At 36.2% G+C, this 19,929-nt stretch overlaps 1 protein-coding gene across 6 annotated transcripts in view; it reads left to right on the top strand.

Moving 5' to 3' along the window:
• Nucleotides 1-5,499: 5,499 nt before the first annotated feature.
• cadm1a (cell adhesion molecule 1a) overlaps nt 5,500-19,929 on the top strand; it is a 346,104-nt gene continuing 331,674 nt past the window's right edge. For 3 of the 6 annotated variants that reach the window (XM_053478294.1, XM_053478290.1, XM_053478289.1), the window contains exons 1-2: nt 5,500-5,596; nt 5,802-5,929. In XM_053478294.1, coding sequence (XP_053334269.1) covers nt 5,857-5,929 — 73 coding nt within the window. In that variant the 5' untranslated portion in view covers nt 5,500-5,596; nt 5,802-5,856. The remainder of the gene's footprint in view (nt 5,597-5,801; nt 5,930-19,929) is intronic. The other 3 variants (XM_053478291.1, XM_053478292.1, XM_053478293.1) reach the window with 2 other exon arrangements.

Below are 19,929 nucleotides of genomic sequence, written 5' to 3'. Positions count from 1 at the left end.
TAAATTTACATCTATGTTTGCATGGGGAAATTTTTCGTATTCAGAGTCAGTTTGCGTATGTGCTTAACTCGGTTTTCTAGGCGTGTAGTTGACCTAAGGTGCAATACACAAAGAAAAGAGCAAAAACAGTAGAAGCGACAACACAATGACATTATTAAACAAGATATGCTTATTTCTGATTACCTACACAATGTGTAGCTACTGTGTAGTACAGAACTGACTAAATAATGATTTACCCTTTCAAATTGAGTTGATGCCACTGTTGATTGCTTTTACTGTTGTGTTTTTGGTTACATGAATGCAAAACAGAAAGGGTAGGTCCCTACTGAACATCACATGATCGTTTCTGGCACAGAGTCCGATCAGCATTTGAAGGTCGATCGGGGCAGAAACAAGCATGTGATCAATAAAGACCTAACCTTTCCGTTTTGAGTTGATGTCATTTTTTTTTTCTCAACTGTTGTTGTAATTAAATTTGTATTGTAATCAGATTTCATGTAAAATATGAGAAAACTTAATAGAATTATTTATGAATAAAAAGACAGTAGTCTGGTGTGTTAATATAATGCTACAAAAATGGACTTTGCTGGAGTCATACTCATCATTGCAAATTCAATTTACTTTAATTGTATTTAATTGAACAATATTGTTTCCAGTATTGGAAACAATAGGTTAGGCTAATTCTGTTGTTATTCAGTCTGCGAATAAAATAACACTTGATCTTGCACATGCATAGTAAATAATCCACATACAGTACAATGCACACTATATATTGCGCAAATATTTTTAAACACTTATTTGTAATATCAGCTCGATCGCTTTATTCACACATCATATAGCATAGCTTGTAGTTCCTAAAACATTTCTCAGTTGTCCAGTTTTTTTGGAGTTAATTTCATGATTTTCTTTTACTATTAGGCCTCCTTTGCTATGTAACCCTCTACAATTTATATGCTCCTTTATATTATAAAATATGCAAAATATCAATATAGAGAACTTAATATACAGCAAAGTGTAAAAGTCTTGAGCCACCCTGCATTTCTATATATTTTGCTTCCAAAGAGCCATACTTTCTTGTATTTTTAATGTAGTTCTCCAGTATTTCTGAAGCACTTTTTTTCTCATTTTCCAGCTCCAGGCCCTGAACCTAACCAGTTTCAGAGAAATGTTTTTGTTTGTTAAGCCACACAGTAAGCTATTAATTATTCAAACGAGAGGGAAAATGAGATTGCTGCTGAGGTTTTTACATAAACTACCAATTTTTTAATTGAATCTTTAGGCACTTCGTATCCTGTCACAGTAAAACATTTCTTACCATTTCTTTCATTTAAAACTACATATATTTTTTTTCATATTAAGAATTTAAAAGTGGCTGAAGACTTTCCCACAGTACTGTATCTAGCAAAGCAGTATTATAGCCTAAAACTTATATGAATAATTATATTAGAATGATTTATAGTTTTTTTTTTTTTTTTTTTAGAAAAAGTATGAGGGGAAAAACACAGTTTGAAAGAGTTCCTGAAGGGTTTATAAAGATTATGTTGTTTGATGAATTAGTGTTTGATGAATTAGTGTAAAAAAAATTCAGAAATCCTAAATTAAAGGTAGTAGTCCAAAATTCAACATGTAATATTTGATGCACAAATGCAAATGACATGATTGACATCCAAATAAATCATGAGTGAGCTTGATTTAAAGTTTGTGTATTTTAACCATATACTGCATTGTGCATCTCAAGTTATCCATTTGTGGATCACTTAACATTTACATTTACATGTTCTATTTACTTGTTATTTTACATGGAATATTTATTATGTATATGTAAAATCATGTAACAAAACTATTATTGTAAGAAAAGAAGGCTAAAGTTCTTGTACAGTATTATCTTTATTAATGGGTCACCCTTGTGGATTTTGTATGGGTATGATCAGCAAGGTCATCTTTTTACCTGGTATATTTACATCTACATTTACATTTGGGCATTTGGCAGACGCTCTTATCCAGAGCGACTTACATTTTTATCTTATTACACATCTGAGCAGTTGAGGGTTAAGGGCCTTGCTCAAGGGTGGTGGTTGTGGGGTTTGAACCTGGGATCTTCTGAACCGTGACCCAATATTTCTACTGAATGTTTAGTATAAACCTAATATAAGTTTGATACCAGTTTTAATATTGTAGAATATGTTCCAACTTATAAAACCAAAACAATGATGTTCTAAACAATGATGCTTTTGGAAAGCCAAGGACAAAATGAGTTAAATTTTCGGAAAGATGACAATACATTCTGTCTCATGCACAGACTCTCTCTCGTTCTACCTACAGCAAGGTTTTTGATCCCTTACCTACCCTTAACCTTTTACTTCATTTGGTTACTTGTTCACTTCCAGACTAACAAGAATTACTGACATAGGCCTTTAGTTTTCTTGTCAATGAGTGTTTGTGTAAGCTGTACGGTTTCTGGCCTATTGATCTAGCATATTGATTGAACCTTTTGCTAATTTCTGATGAGAAAATCCTCATCCTTATCCAACTCATGGTTAGATTTTGCTATTGACTTATATTACCACCTGGAATATTTCCTTAATAAACTTTTTAATAAGCTTATTGGGGGAAAGGTATTGGCAAAGAATATTGATATGACTGACTTGATAATTGATACCTTCACTCAGTGCGTGGCCTATAAAATTTGTAGTTGAGGCCTGTATAAACATCTCTTTAATTCCCCTTCATCTCAAGACAATCAAAGCAATTGCCCTGTGAGCCACTGTAGTGAATTAGCATAATGAGCCTCCGAGGGTTGAGGTACCTGCATTACCTTATCAATTTGCAACGGTGGCTCCAACCGCGAGTCAATTTCAAAAAGTGCCCAATTAATTTACTTAGAAAGTCAACATAATTATGTTGATGAGAAATCCCTTGTTTTACATTTGGGCAGGAGGGGTAAGTGCAGAATAGGTAATTACTTTATATGTTTGAACTTAAGAAGAGACATTTCTGCAATAACAAGGCATAAATACATTTAGGATTTTCTTTTCTTTTTTTCATTGGCACCCCATCTAGGGTGTACCCCGCCTCATGCCCTAAGTCTCCTGGGATAGGCTCCAGGCCCCTACAACTTTGTATAAAGAAAAAAACGGTATATACAGTAGGCAATGCTATAAAAGATTTTTTTCTTGAATAATAAAGACTCCTTTATAATAGAAGCCTCTATAATAACTGTAATAGGAGTCATCATATATTTGGCCATATTATTTATTTGAGTTTGCTTCTTATAATGTCATATGCTTTAAACTAAAGATGTGTCAGATATGAGTCATTCTTGTTTGTCCACTGACTTGAATAATTTTTAGCTGATTCAACTCATCTGGTAATGAGCAATCCTTCACGGGTTGAAGAATCTGCATTTGGCTAAAGCGCACATCTTTCTTCATCAGAGGTGAACACTACAAAAAATAAGACATAAACTATGAAATTATTGCACTGTGTAGAGATACACATACTTAACGTTACACATGACCGAATTTCACTTACTCACAACGTTTGGCATAAAATGGATGAATAAATAATACAGGCTCAGGACCTTACTTGAAAAAAAAGAGAGAGAAATCACTGCCTAGATATAACCAGTAGAGGCGCTAAGTCTATTTGTTCAAAGTGGTGTGGGGTCGAATCGAAAGGGAATCGATTCCTCATGAAATACTTATTCAAACGAGTCGATTCATGAACACAAACGATTGTTTAAAAAGGAGTGTTGTTGTGCTTGACCTGCACATTTTCAAATAGCAAAGATAACACGATTTTTGAGATAAAAATGAATGATTGAAACTAAGTTGTAAAGTTTTAATAAGGATTTTGCCAGAGATGAGTTTTAATAAAAATAGTAACCTTGAAAACATATTATAAAATAAATGTGTTTGATAAGTCTACGATAAGGCCAACACCATTTCAAGTTTGGGTTTAATATCAAGTACAGTGTATTGTATAAATGTATGTATGGCATAATAGTCAGAAATGACAAAAAATGTCATTTGTATGTTCTACCGGGATTGAAAAGTCATGATTATAATGAACTAAAATGGTGAGAAAGTATTAAATGAATTTGCTAAAACAGCAGGCTAGCTGGCATTCATATAAAGTTTTATATTAATATTCCTAGTTTTCGGACACTTAAAAGTCTAGACACAATGGAATTTTAATTTAAATTTGAGAAAGAGAGAACTGAGGGGTACAGTAATAAAGAAATTACTATTTCTAGCTGCTATAAACATAAATAATAACTTGTCTAACTGATGCACTGCAGTATTAAATAAACCAATCTATGGTACAATAGATACTCACTGTGGTATTTATTGATTTATTTATTTTTGGTTCATCCATGTGCCATAAGACACTTCGCCTGATAGATGCACGCCACCTTGGAGATAGATACGTAGTTTCTGTGGCAGTTATTTAAGAGGTCGGGTTGCCAGCTCAACGCATGATTGTCATTCACACACTACGGCTAATCTGGGAATGCCAGTTAGCCTAACCTGCATGTCTTTGGATTGTGGGAGAAAACAGACTACCCCGAGAAAACCCACCACATGCAAACTTCATTGTTTTGCCTCACTGTGGTATAAAAGAAATAAAATGCTTAGAAATGTGTTATAGGAAAATTGTAAATTTCAGTATGGCATCACATATTTTGTTGATTGTTTTCTTATCACACTCCTAAGTGTTCTTATTATTCCTAAATATATACAATGAGTACGTTATGCATACAGCATGTAAAGGTTCATGTATCACTCACTTGCTCATCATCTATACCGCTTTATTCTGTATACAGAGTCATGGAGCCTATCCCAGGAGACTTGGGGCACAAGGCAGGTTACACATTTACAGCATCTGCCAGACACCTTTATCCATTTTGATCACATCTGAGTGGTTGAGAAAGAGTTTAGCCTTGCTCAAGGACCCAACAGTGGGGTTTAAACCTGGGACCTTTTGAACCTATAACCCAATGCTTTAACTACACAGTCACATGCTCACTCGCACACTATGGACAACTGGGGACGCCAGTTAGCCTAATCTGTGTGTCTTTGAATTGTGAAAGGAAACTGGAATACCCAGAGGAAACCCTACAAGAATAGGGAAGACATCCAAACTGCATGCTCACAGACTCAAGGGAGAATTCAAACCTAAACCCTGGAGGTGCAAGACGACAGTGCTACCCACTTAGCCACGTGCCGCCTATTGCATATACAAACATTTACCTATACTGTATTTATATATTTTTTATGATCATTAAAAACAACAGCTGCAATGAAATTACGTTTAGATTTTACTTTATTAACCCTGTCGAATCAAACAGGTTGATTCGAAGGAACCGATTCAGTCAAGTGAGTCACGATGACCATCACTAATGCAAATCGCTATTGTGCGACACCATTGTTTTCTCACAGGACCAACGGTCAGGCCAGAAGGAGGGATAAGATACCGAAAGTATTCGCCATACACTTTGACTGGACAAGCCTTATAAAAATAAAACTTTATATTTCCATTCATTCAAACTCGTCTCCACTTTATCAGTTTCCTCTGTGTGAATGTGCTGTTTAAGGTAATAATAATAATAATAATAATAATAATAAAACCTAGTAAAAAAAAAAGCATGCATGCGTGCGTCAGCGCGCTATAGAATTAAAAACAAGGGTTTTTTTGTTAGGCTGTGAGAAACACAAATTGTGAATGTGCCGTTGTTTCCTCCCTCACCCCCACCACCACGCGCACTCTCTCTCTCTTTCCCTCTCTCTCTCCCTCTGAAGGTGAAGCGACTCCAAACTCGCAGCGGCGTTGGTAAAGAAGAAGCAGGTGTCCAACATGGCGAACGCGGCCAGCGGAGCTCTCGCAAGTCTCCTGCTTTTATCAACGATTGCGGCAGCTGTTCTTCAAGGTACACTATCACTATTTACATGCCTCCTTTTTTTCCGGCGTTGCGGATTCTTTTGCGAAACACAATCTCAGAGCGGCAAACAAGCAGCGGGGGCGTGAAACACACACACACACTCACACACTCACAGCGCGCACATAAACACACTGCCTGGATGCGCCATATGGATTGTCACGATGGGGGGAAAAAGTATAAAGAGTTGACGAAACATTGTGTTTCTTCGTGCATTTTTGCGTTTGATTCGGTTCTCGTGTGTTGGTCTTGAATTCCAAGCGGGCAGATGTTGATGTGGTGTTGTACTGGAGCCTGGATGCATGTTGGAGAAGTGAGGAAAGAGAGGAAAAAGAGTCGTGGCACGGAGTTCGCGCTCGGGTTTCTTTACTTCCATGTAACACTACAATGTTGCCAGTTCGTTTTATAGCCGGTGAATATGATGCGAGTCATTGATGTGGTCATTAAAAGAAATAAAAATGAATGAATCAGTCATAAATAAATACATCAATGCGTTGCGGTTGGATGATGGATGGGTTAAATGGGTGATGTGGAAACGGAACCGGGTCGTGCTATGCGGCATGATCCGAAACTGAAACGGTCTGGTTGCGCAGTTGATGCTGTGCCCGATCTCTGTATCGGATATTAATCGATTAGTCTGGTTGTGGAACGTACAAAGCGAAAGTTAGACGAATATGCACTGACTGTGATGGCGCGATGGTGTTGGTGCCTTCTCTATGGAATTAACCTGCTTATGGTATGGTTTTATTCAAAGTTTATACCCACGTCATGAATTATTATTTGATTTCACTTTACCAAAATCTCAAAATTGTTAAAAAAACAAAAAGCGTATGCTACTTTATGGAAGTTCGTGTGCAGTGTGTGCGCTGATCCAGTTATAGTGCGACACGGAACCATGAACGCAAAATACGTTGTTGTTATTAGACTCCTGGGAGGCAATTTTGCGCTTCCTACACTTAGGTTATCGCGAAAAAAATGAAAATATATGGGGAAAAAACAACCCTGTAATAATATGAGATATAAGATGTTCTAGGCTACTTTCGTGTAATCGAGTAGCAGCTCTGTTCCGATAGTCTGTGGCGTTTCTCCAAACCGTGTATGAAATCAATGAGACAGTGTGTGTGTGTGTGTGTGTGTGTGTTCATTGCGCGTGTTTTAAGCGAAGCTGTGTTCACTCAAAGCAGATAAAGAGATAAAGCCCGTATACTCGTGTTTTCTGTGAGACAGTCTCACTGGATGTAAACGGTTATTTTCCGTTTAAGGGTTAAAACGTCACGTTAAAAAAAAAAAAAACTCGTTTAAATCCTATAAGACACAAACTTTGTTGTAATTAAAAAGGAACAAAAGAAACCATTAATTTTCAGAAGCTATGTGCTAGTTCAACCGTTAGCTAATTAGCTAAAACCTTCACGTGACAAGTCGTGACGTAATCAGTCAGTATTTCTTACATTACCGATTATCCGCTATAATCGATTATTTATCGTAAGTCTAAGCAGTTTTACTTTAATCGACAAAGCCTTATTTAGTTCTTCTGACACCGTAATCTTGGCTGCGTTTTGTTCGTTTTGTAAAGCGCGCACAGCTTTTAGGTGTCAGCAGTAATTTCTGATTTTATGAAGACAGTAGGCCATCACAGTTGGAAACAGACATCGCGGGCAATTAAAAGACCATTAGTCGGTTTGCTCTCGCTCAGGGTAATCGGCTGTGGAGAGAAAAATAAATGGTTTAATGCATGCGCAAATTAAACCTGGCTGATTTAGTCAGAATATTCACAGGTTTGTTAGCAAAACTCACAGCAGAAGTTTGGTTTGCTGAGCCAAGCCAATAAATGAGTTGGGTAAAATAATAAATAAAAAGGATAGAATTGCAAATTGACAACATTGCTTGGAGCTGAGTTGGATTTGTGCTTGGAATTAAGTTGGCTTTTCCCTGGAATTATGACTTCTGTGGTTAACAAGGACTAGAAACTTCCACGGCAAATCACATGCTGAAACTATCACACATGCCTCGGTAAATTAATTGCACAGGGACTCACTTTTGAGACCTAGAAATGTGCACAAGTGCGTAACACCTGATCGGCATCCCTTGATTTGATTTCTGAAAGTTTTTAACCTCCATTGCAGCTGTTCAAGCATGTTTTTGGTTTTCTACATCTTAGTTTAGTGCAAGAATTATTTGTGCAGCAGTATTATATTTTAAGGGCAAGACCACCAATTTACCCCAAAATCACAACATAAACCTTTAAACCACATTGAGATTTTCATTAATTTCAAAGTAACTTTAAAATGTGTCTCTTGTTACTGTGACTTCAAAAGGGATAGTTGATTCACTTATACAGTACAAAAGGTACTTTCAGATTTTATTCTGTGAACTGATGAAGTTGTTCATGCTATCCTCTGCTTGACTGAGATGGTTGACTCTTTATGCATGTTGCATGATGCTAAAAGGTTGTTGTAAGTTTACATTTTTATAAATTGTTATTAATGCTTTATTTTTTATATATTTCTGTTCTAGCTACACGACTACATTTGGTCAAAGAGGAAAGTCTGATTTTCTCCTTGAACCATTCCTTCAGTGCTATTGTTTAGTCCCCCATGGTGATTTCTTTAAAAGTCATTTGCATATGAAAGACAAAGACCTCGATGTTTAAAAGCTCTTATTGAACAATAGCCACAGCTCCCTGTTTCAGCAAGAGTCTCAGAATGGTGGTCACTAAGGAATGTGCTAAGATGAGGACACAGAGCTAAGATTAAGACCAGTGTTGGATAACCGTACTATGTCAGTAGGGACTCTACCTCAGAGTGCAGGCTTTTACAGTATAGTTAGGGCTAGGCCTAATCTACGGCTAGGGAACTGCCCCGTGTGTGTGTTGTGTGTGTGTGTGTGTATGCATAGAACATATTTAAGACTTGCACATGTTCCTGTGGCAAGGTTGAGGTTATTAGACATTTCTTCCCCTTTGAAGTGTGTAGTATTTGTTTTGCTCCACTTAGCTGTCAAACTAATACCTTACAGAGTGAAAATGAAAAATGGCTGGGGGAGCAGCAAATCCACATAAGAATATTTTGGGGATTACAGCTGGAGTCTGCCATGCCTGCCTTTGCTTGTGATTGGTTGTATTTTCTTCAAAAAAATATAGGAGAGAAATTCTTCTTTTTTTCATACCATTATTCCTAAACATAATATTATTTTTGAACCAATTGTTAGTCTCTACATTTCATCAATAATAAAATAAAAACATGGCACAGCATTTTTTCTTTATTCCTTTGTACAAATATACTATATTTTAATTAGATTGTCTTTTTGAATGATTTTAAGTTTTATCTGGTAGAAGAAAACAATCAATTGTACTATTTCTTTAGTATTGGCACTATAAGGTAGAGAACATAATCAACACTATTATCAATAGAAAAATAGTCTTGAGTTGGTGGAGTTTATTTTTTAAAAACAAATAGATAAGAAATGGGATGATAAGGACTTGAGTGAAGTCCTGTTATTGACCTATTCATGTCTACTGCACACATTCCTGGAATAAAGATGTATCTTGGCTAAATGAAAGCAACATCAAGAATAGATCGTTATGCTCCATATAGACCTCAGTGACCTTCAGTTAAACTCTAAAAAAAGATGTATTTAAACTGCTTGCCTTTGTACCACTAGCTCTCAAACCACTATTAAGCAATTACAGGAACTAAACGCAAACGCTGAAAAGTGAAGGTGCATAAGACTTGCATATACAGCGTTAACCAATGCCGAAACGAGTTCAAGTGTTTTATTGGTGCTTTCAGCTCATATCTGAGGCCCATTAATAAAACCATGTCAGTTTTTCAAGTCTCAATCAATGCGTTGGAACCCGTACCGTCCACTTCCTGCCAGATTAGGAAACGTGATGGATTGAGCCTTAGCAAAGTACATTTATTTCAATCAGTAAGCCATTTAAATGGAAAGTCATTTGCACTTCACCTATTTACAAGTACACATGATCAGTCATTACCAGAAATGCACCTTCCCCGCTTGCTGGAAATTGGAACCATCTTATTAACGGATGGTTTAAATCAGTTCTGCAGGTAGTTAATGAACTGAGGAATTGAATTCTGAAATGCAGCGGCAGGAGCAGTACAGCCGCCCACCTAACGCCTCTGCTGGAAAGCAGTTTGAGTGTAATGCTGTAGTTTACCATACATCACATTACTGTTCACACTCACTGACTTCTCATTACAGGACATTATAAGAAAGCATTACATTTACATGCTATGTACAAGGTTTTTTTTCTATTTTTTTTCTTATGTGCCATGGTTCCTTGCTTTGTTTTGTAAAAGGACATATAAATACATTTTGGAACATCATATATTACTGCAAACGCTGTCAAATTCTCAGACAGCACTGATTAAAAAATTGAAAATAACACTGACTGTAATTTAAATCACAAGTTGAGATTTATGTGTCCATTCTAATACATAAACATTTTAAATAAAGGTTATGAAATCTAAAAATAATATTAAATAATATAATGCATAAAATGCATTGTTATTTAACAAAAATAAACTCACCATAGAAAGGTTAGTTAAGACTAGCACCACATGTACTCAGTATAAATTAGTAAATTAAAGCAAATCAGGTAATTTTCTGGTACTGTCTGTTAAAAAAAAAGAGAAAAAAATAAATAAAATCAAGGAAGGTCTCATGGTGTTCAATTTATTTATATTGGTGTTATAATGAATTCTAAATACTATCTGCATGCATAGTAGCATTTATTTATTTATTTTTTTTCCAGATTTGCATTCATTTTTGAAAACGTTTAGCGATGATTAGCCTGTTCAAAAGAGAAGACAAACAATGCATTGATGTGACAACCTGGTCATACGATACATTTACTCTAACTTTCCTATCAATCATGTACATGACCATTTTCCATCGCTCTGAAGCCCAATCTTTACTGTATGCTCCCTAACAATTTTTTTTATAAACCTGTGGTTGTCTTAGGGTCAAACAGCTGTTTAGTCCCAATATTATGAGTTTTCATCACATTACTTTAAACAGAGCTGTGATTTAATGTAGATATTTTTTTATTCTGCAATTTTTTAGCTTCTTCTATCATGGCTTTTCATCCAGATAGTTTTTGACAACATTTCTTTAAGGTTGACAGTTTAATACTATCCATTCAGGGAACAGTTCTTAACCCAATTCCAGTAATTTCATACTTCTGAAACACACTAATGTTTTTTCCATGACAATAGGATACATGTTCTAACATGTTTCTGTTGTTTAAGAAATGAGAAGCTATTCATTGCATCAGTTAAAACATATTAATCACTGCAGTAATTAAAGGCTATTTAAATTATTCAAATTAAAATAGCTTTTTTTGGACATTAACAAAATAAACATAAATAATTCCAGCAATGTGCATTATGCACAATAACAATATTAGCATACTTATTGTTGATTTTTTTTTTTTTTCATAGAAAGGGTTAGCAAAAGATATTTTAAGGACACTGTTCTTTGAACTCTATATACCTCTCACTTTGAGAGACAAATTTTTTTAAATTTAACTTTAAACTTTTAAAGTTGGAGGAAAAAATAATAGTATTTAGCCTACAGCCTACAGGTTTTTGAAATGGCTCGACGTTGGTGTTAACAGCATAAGGAGCTCTTTGGAGAGACTCCGATGAGGGGGGTCTAGATGAAATTATGTATGATTACAAATAAAAAGCACAAAAATAAGTCAGGAAACTGAATTATTAGAATCAAACTATGCGCTGCTCTTACAAACATGATTATATGATCATACAGCAATGGGCTCAGCATGAGGGAAAAAGTCATTTAGCAAATGGATCCATTCATCTTTGAACTGGATAAACATGGATTGTGGAGACTCTGATAAGCTCCAGTACTCAAATCATGTCTTGTAGTACATTAAAAAGTTGACTACGAAAAAGAAAAATGTTCAAGCTGCACAAAACCATTAGCATGCTCTTTTTAAAGGCATTGTTGGTCCAGTATATTTGGGAATATTATAATACTATGCAAATATGCATGCAAATAGTAATGGATGGGATTTATGTGGTTTATTAAAGGCGTTGAAAGGATTTGATGGGTTAGGAGTTGTGAAGATTTCCTTTGAGTAAGTTACACTTTTTAACTGTAATGACATAATTAAGTTCAAGTTGAATTGTTAGTATTGTTAGTTTTATTCATGAGAAAGTCCTGGCTTCAATTGAACGCCCAGGCATTTCAGAATTTAAAAAATATTGATTTTTCTTTTTTACCAGTCTCGATTGAAATATAGATTTTTTTTTACAATTATTTTTCCATCATACTGTTTTAACTTTCTTTAAAATTCTTTAACAATCTATTTACTTCGTAACATTTTATATTTAAGCATGTGAGTACACGTACAAATAATTTACACCTACAAGCTTTTTGCTAACATCGTTTAATGCAGTTTATTTTTTAGATCGTGTTATATTTACATCTGCTGTTAAAGATTAGCCCTCACACAACTGTCAGTGGACAAGAGAGAAATATCTAACCAATACCTCGTACTCGATAAATCACTTTTGATAACAGAAGTTGGAAACCAGAATTGCGCTCGTACCGTAGATGATAACTCATTTGAGATTCATTTGAATGGAGGTTGTAGGCTCCCAACGAATAGAAAAGTGATTATCTTTCAGAGCGGGATATTAACTTTTTAATATGAGGTTCACGTGAGTGTTCAGTCTAGATTTCCCCGTTTAGCACATCATGGTTTAGAGCTTCTTTGCTAGCGTAGTGATACTGATGGATTAAGATTTTTGGCAAAAGCAGATATTTGCTGTGTTTCTCCAACCTAGCTTAAACACAAGAAATGTTTTTGATAAAGCAAAATAGGTCATGTTGTCATCTCTCATATCTGTCAAAAAATGCAGTGCGACGAACTCACATAGATGATCTTCACTGCTCGTCTAAACAGCACCACAGGAATTCGCTGTTCTAGAAATGTCATCCCTCAGGTCACCAGCAGATTAAAAATAGCCACAGCGTTTGACGGCTGAGTACACTATATGCCCTTGAGGGACATCCGTCTTGTGTTGTGGCGTTATCAGAGCCATGTTAGGATCGCATTTACTGATTAGTAAAGCATTAGGCATTTTTGTAAGGCACGCAGAAAGCCGGAAAGCAGTTCTGGGAACGGAAAATTACTGGGTTCAGAATTACGTTTTGAACCCTTTGCCAGTTCTGTGTGAAGCTTTTGCATATTTTTTTCCCCATGAAAAATTTACTTGGAAATCACAAGGTATCTTCAGAAGGACTTCATGACACATGTATGAGCATTGAATAACTTATTTATAGAATAGTGCTTGAGAAAGAACGCAGCATGATGACATTACATGCTAAATTTAATGGGAAAGTTTTAAATAAGGAATAAGGCACTTAAGGGTGATCTGTTATAGGAAAATAACTCAACTATGGAGTGTGATGTGGCCTAGAACAGAAGAATTTCTTACTGCTCTTATACACATTAATTTGCCAATTAGTTCATTTGTTAAAGCATAATTCCTCAGAGTTTTTATCCATTTGAGCTTTGTTTTATATTGCGGATTAGTCTTAGGTATTTTATCCTGGTTATTGTTGTGCTGCGAGAATTTACCTTAGACGGAACACAAGACACACAACATGCATACACACCTTTGCACACTCATTCATGCTTTAAGGCAATTTAGCCTAGCGAATTCTCCTACCGGCATGTTTTTGTCCTGTGGGCGGAAATTGGAAAACCCACATAGACGTAATTTAAATATCTTTAAATATAGAAATGTTTGCCAGAACAACAATTCTGTTTTCTTTGTTGAAGATCATGATATTAGCGAAAGATTATTGATGTTTAAATTCAACAGCCAAATAACTACACCTCGTGTATCGTGTTCTCTTTGCTCCTTCAAGAGCCCTGCACACAAATTATTGGATGATCATTGCCAAAACTTAGCTGACAAATATTACTTTAAAATGTCGTTGGATGAATGTCATGCAAGCGCACTAGCACAGCAAGGTAAAAAAGCTTTGTAGCTAAGCTAACAAGTAGGCTAACCTTACTTAGGTCTTGTGTTTTTAGGTCCTTCTGGTATGAAACCCTTATTGGGACATAGGGACCCCAATACAGAATAAATTATGTAGATACTATGATAATAACAACATTAAATACAAACACAGCTGTTGTAGCTTGTGTAAGCTAGTTTTTGAATTAGCTACAGTTGCTACTGTGATAGCAACTGTAGCTAATGTGTGAGGACAACAGAAGACGAGACAGACATATGAGCTCGTATGAGGCATACGCTGCTACTATACAGTAGCTCACATTTTTGACTGATTTTGACTGGTTGTATGAAGCAGCAAAGGTAGTTACCCATGAGTTAAGTAGAAACAGGTTAACCCCCGCATCAGTTTTTATGGCTTTCAACCCTCTGAGGTCTGTTCACTTTTGAAACGCCTCGCTAATGTTAATATGGATCTTCGACCCTTACTTGTTCATATATCTTTTCTTTTTCTTTTTTTTTCTGTTTTCCACTTAAGCTGTTTTCTGCCATCTGTTCTGCTTTACAATGCTTAGAGTCCAGTTAGTTATCCATCACCGCACTTTACAGCACAGTGAAATGTTATTTATTTATTTTTCTTGCATATCTCAGAAAGAAATCTGGGGTCAGAGTATAACACCCCCTGGAGAAAATAGGGTTAAGGGCCTTACTCAAGGGCTGAACAGTGGCAACTTGGTAGTGTGGGTCATGACCCCCCTGACATTCTGATCAGTAAGCCAAGGCCCTAACCATTTAAGCCAACACTGGCCCCTCTTTAGCATGTTGTATGGACAACAGTAGTTTTCTGTAAACTAAACTTTACTAATGTTCAGACTGCTAGTACACTGTACCCTGAGATAAGGATCTCAGGGTACACTGTTCATACGAGCAGTGAGAATTCTCTATACTGTACAGTACCTGTCACTTGAATGGATGGTCTCTAGCTTCATAGATGCTTGGGCATGTACTTGGGCACAGTATCAATAAGGAATTAAAGCTGAGCGTGGCAATAAGATTGAACTAGGCCGCTCTTTATAATGTGATATTGTTAAGGGCACCTGTCTTTTCCGAAATCTGCATATGCACAGTGCATGCGCTGATCTCATTCTTCAAACTACACAGCTATAGCAGATGAAGTAGGAAGGCAAAACAAGGGCTGTTTTTGACATGTCAAGAGTAATATCATATTTACTCCATAGTACTTTTTTTCTTCTAACTAATTGGCGGATTAATTGGTTATTGGCAGAGAAAAATAGGGTTTCACAGTAATACCATAACATCTGGTTCTTGGTTCATTGTTTACAATATTGCAGTCTGGTGCGAGTATAAAAACTGCACATTAAGGTACCTTAATAAAAAAAGAATATACAGTTTTTGTGTATTTGTACATGATGATTGTATATAAAGGTGGAAACTAAGTAACTGTACATAAGATATTACAGTAGGTAATAAATATTAATAAAAGAGAAAATGAAAGGTCATGATCATACAGTATGAGTGCAGTACAACAGAATGTACTGTATATGGCCATTTTTACAGTGATGTCAGAGAAGGAGATCCGCTGACACAGACCAGTTCCTGATTTCCGTTACTGGTTAAAAAGCAAGTGTATTCCAGTACAGAACAACATTACTAATGTAAAAGCTGGTGAAGAGAGAAAAGGCATTTTTTTCTTTGACCCTTGTCTGTCCTGTTTTTCCTTGTGTCATCATGTGACTACTTATCTCTGGGTATTTAAGTAGAACATAAAGCCATTACATTAAACTCCACATTTAATTGGGGGCTGGTTAGGGATTGCTAACTCTATCAGTCAGTATTTAAATACTGACACTTTTATCAACCTTTTTTTTCATTGGGTGTAGATTACCAAAAGCACACGCTCTACAAGTTCCAGTGAATTAGCTGTTACTATAGAAGTGTGATACTGTATTGATTTTTTTATTACAGCCAGATCTGCTCTCTCTGTATTTCTCTATAAGATATCCAGCTTACAAAATTGCGAAGTTGAACTATAACGTTACTAACTATATTTGTACACACTGTTTATTTTCCTTCCTTTGTTAAATATATTTGTTTGTTGATAATAAATGGCGTTAAACCTCAGTTAAAAAAATAAATGTGGTACTATTGTTTTCAAGGTGCCTTGTATCTTTTTTGAAATATTACCCACCTGTAGTTTGAGTAATACCACCAAGGGCCAAACTGAAATTAATGGACACGGCAAGCTGGGAAATGAGGTCACGGGTGTCTGGCAACCGGTGTATGTGTTTAAGTGTGAAGGGAACCAGCTGTGATGACATGTTTGTGCCAGCGCATGAAGTAGGAGGAGTTGCCTTTTGTGTTGTGTACCTGGAGGTTGGGAACAGAACAACAGAGCTGTTTCTTCAGCTAAACTACCCTTCATGATGCATTCCTGAAAGTCTGGTGAATGTGACTAAATGACTAAATCACTGGCATTCAGACAAGTGGAAATGCAGTGGACTAATGAAAGGATTTGTTTAGAACGAAGCTTTTTATCTTAAACAAGTGTCACAAGTGATACATGATTGTGCCTGGATGCATTATTTTGCATAAAAGCGCCCCAAGCACTCTTGCCCACTTAGTTCTACTTAGCTCTCTGACAGCCGTACCTTAATGCCAAGGCAACAAATAATCAGCTGTGAAATATAGAAACTGATGATGCGTTATAGAGGCTTCTTCGGTGCTCAGTAAGAAAAAAAAAATGCCATAGGCAAATTGTTTTTTTTTTCTTTTTTTTTCGTCTCAGCATAGCGTTGAGTTAATCCAGCTCTGTGATGGTTTACGTCATGACTGTCTCTGTGGAGACATCATGCTGTAAAAGCTCTCCAGGCTTAAGACCTTATTTATGTAAATATGACTACTTCAAGTAGTAAACTTGCTTTGTTATTGTCATGTAATCCATCTTATTTTCAACATTCCGAACACTATGTGGCTTAACACATTTCAAGATCTCGTTAACTCTTTCCTGTCTAAGTGGAAGATTTCAGCTTTTGAACCGTTGCACCGTATACAATATGTACAAACATGTTCTTTTGCTTCTTCTTTGTTGTTTAACGGCAGTTGGAATTCAGTAAGTTTTATTACCGGCAAATGTAGGTCTCATTTTTTCTCATCTTGTTGGTTTATTTAACCAGTTATTTTACTTTGCCAAAACATATCCATCTACTAGCAGTCAGGGGTAGCTCAGTGGTTAAGGCATTGGACTACAGTTCGGAAGGTCAAATCCCACGACCACCAAGTTGTCCCTGTTGGGCCCTTAAGCAAGGCCCTTAACCCTCAACTGCTCAGATGTAATACTGATAAAACTAACTACCTGCACCTAGCAAAGCAACCAACAGTTAGTTCTGGACGGCTGCTCCCATCAAAAAGTTCGCCTGGGGACCATCTGGTCCGCACACAGCTTGGCACAGGATGCCTTTCCCGACGCAACCCTCCTATCTTGCTACCCCGTTTTGGGACCGGCACTGCATACTGGGAAGTATGGGGTCTGGCAACCCCATTAAAACAAAAGGAGTCTTAAATTCTATGCAGCCAATGAGTGGAATAAAACATGTTTTTTTTTTTATTTTATATATTTCACTTAATCTGCTTCAGAATATCAGATAACTATCAAGACTTCTGGGGTGGAATCCAAGTTAGCGTAAAATGGAAAGCTAGTGTGCTGCAGTATGTTGGGTGTATAATCCCTTGTTCCACACAAAAAGTAGCATGCTTGTTCAGGGGTTAGAGAGGGATTTGGGATTCAGTCTAGTGTTTGAGGTTAGTTAGCTTTGTAGCATGAGTTATGCTGCTATAGTTTATCATCATTCATGGGATGCTTTCATCCACTCAGATTACTTGATCGGAATCAACATTTTAGTTAGTGTCAGTCAGGGTTAGCAAAATGTACTACCTTAATGGAGAATATTTTCAAATATACCGCATCAGTTTGCCCACCAATTGTGAATTTTAATTTAATAACTAACTAAAATATAACTGATATGATAATTTTTTACCACTTGTAACAAGTAGGTTACTGTTATTGACTGTGTTATAGTAATTGTTCACTCGCCAGTCTTTTTCCTTTCTCCTTAAAACTTTAAGTGTAACGTAATGTTACAGAGAAACTGGAGAAGCAAAGCCCTCTATCCCGATGACCTTCCTGTGTTGGAAAACTTACTTTAAGATAGTGAAGACACTGGAGACTTGTTCCATAAATGCCTCACCACATCAGCTTTCTTAAATTGCAACATTTTTTTAATCCATTTATTATTAGATGTAGCTCATGTAGATCATCTGCTAAAGTAGCCCCTAGGAGTGAGCTGTTACTTTCTAAACGATACCATATTAGAACGAGTGCAGGAATATAAGCGTGCGATTTGTCTTGCAGATGATGTGCTGTCAGAGCTGCAGGACAGTTTTACAGCACTGTGGAACAGAGAGATATAAAACACAGCATGGGTATTAATATCCAGGATCATTGGAGCTTTTAATAAATTATTGCATCTTTCACAAGTTCTTAACATTAGTGGAATGATCTAGATGTAATAGTTGTAAAAAAAAAAAAAAAAAAAGTCAAATTTTTTTTATATTATATAATTAAAAATAAAAATAAAAAATTCAATAATTAATTAGAGAACAAATATTACATTTATTATAGAGTGTGAAAATACAGTTAAGGCAATTTACAGTGTTGTTGGTTTAATCAGTGTATTTTCAAACCATAATTAAATGGAAAACTATAAAAAACTACATCTATTTTTATAGAAGGAACAATGACTGTTATCAAAGTCTTATGTATCTTTACTTTTTAAATTATTCACTGAGAAAAATATGGCAAAAAAAGATTGTACAATTACTCACTCACTTTCACTGATTGTCTGTACCACTTAATCCTGTATACAGGGTCGCGGGGGGCCTGGAGCTTATCCCATGGTGCCAGTCCATCGCAGGGCACACTCATACACATACTCACACATTCATTCTCATACTACGGGCAATTTGGGAATGCCAATTAGCCTAATCTGCATGTCTTGGGAAACCCACCAAGCACGGGGAGAACACTCAAATTCTGTGCACACAGAGGCGGGAATCGAACCTGGCCAGGAATTGAATCCAGACCCTGGAGGTACAAGCCGACAGTGCTAACCACTAAGTCACTTGCAACTATGAAGAACTCATGTCTGGATCATGCATGAAGATGAGAAAACTCACAATGACTACTAACTATTTACATCAGCAAGATGCACCTACTGTACATAGCACTGTTATCGAATTAGTATGCTATTATGGCTACCTGGATAACCTAAACAGGTTAACATTGTGGATGGTATTGCTAATAGATGTTCATACATTCACACACAATAGATGGCTTGCTACTAAAACCCCTTATTTTGTTCTGTCTCAGCCTCTGATTGGCTAGAAAGAAAAAAACGGGCTGAGGCAGTAGCTCATTCATTTAAAGCTACAGACGCTGAAACATGTTTTAGGAAAGCGCATGAAACACATGGATTTTCACACATGCCAGAATTCATGTGGTTGTTCAGCTGCAAAATCAACAGACATTTTGGGGGACTTTTGAGACATACAGTATGTTCATGGTTTTAAAAAGAATATCATAACATAGGTGACCTTTAAAGGAACTTTAACATGATGAGTGGAGGTGTGAAAAAATAAGGTTGTATATAATGTATAGGGGATTGCTAGGATGACAACCACAAAGAGATATGTACAGAGATAATGATGCATAATCTTGCATAATAATTTTTTTATTTATCTGCTCTTTGTAATGAAGAAATATTACAATAAAATCTGAAGAAAATGCAGACAAATAAGGCAAATAAGAAATAAACGTGACCCTTATGTAGAGATATTTTCCCATTTATTTCATGGGAAATTCTCAGTCAGAATATATTTGTCCTGTAATAGATCTCGCTTTGG

The sequence above is a fragment of the Clarias gariepinus genome, chromosome 19 (genome assembly GCF_024256425.1).
Source record: "Clarias gariepinus isolate MV-2021 ecotype Netherlands chromosome 19, CGAR_prim_01v2, whole genome shotgun sequence".
NCBI lineage: Eukaryota > Metazoa > Chordata > Actinopteri > Siluriformes > Clariidae > Clarias > Clarias gariepinus.
The sequence above is the reverse complement of the archived record's forward strand: the minus strand, read 5'-3'. Positions and strand labels throughout refer to the sequence as shown.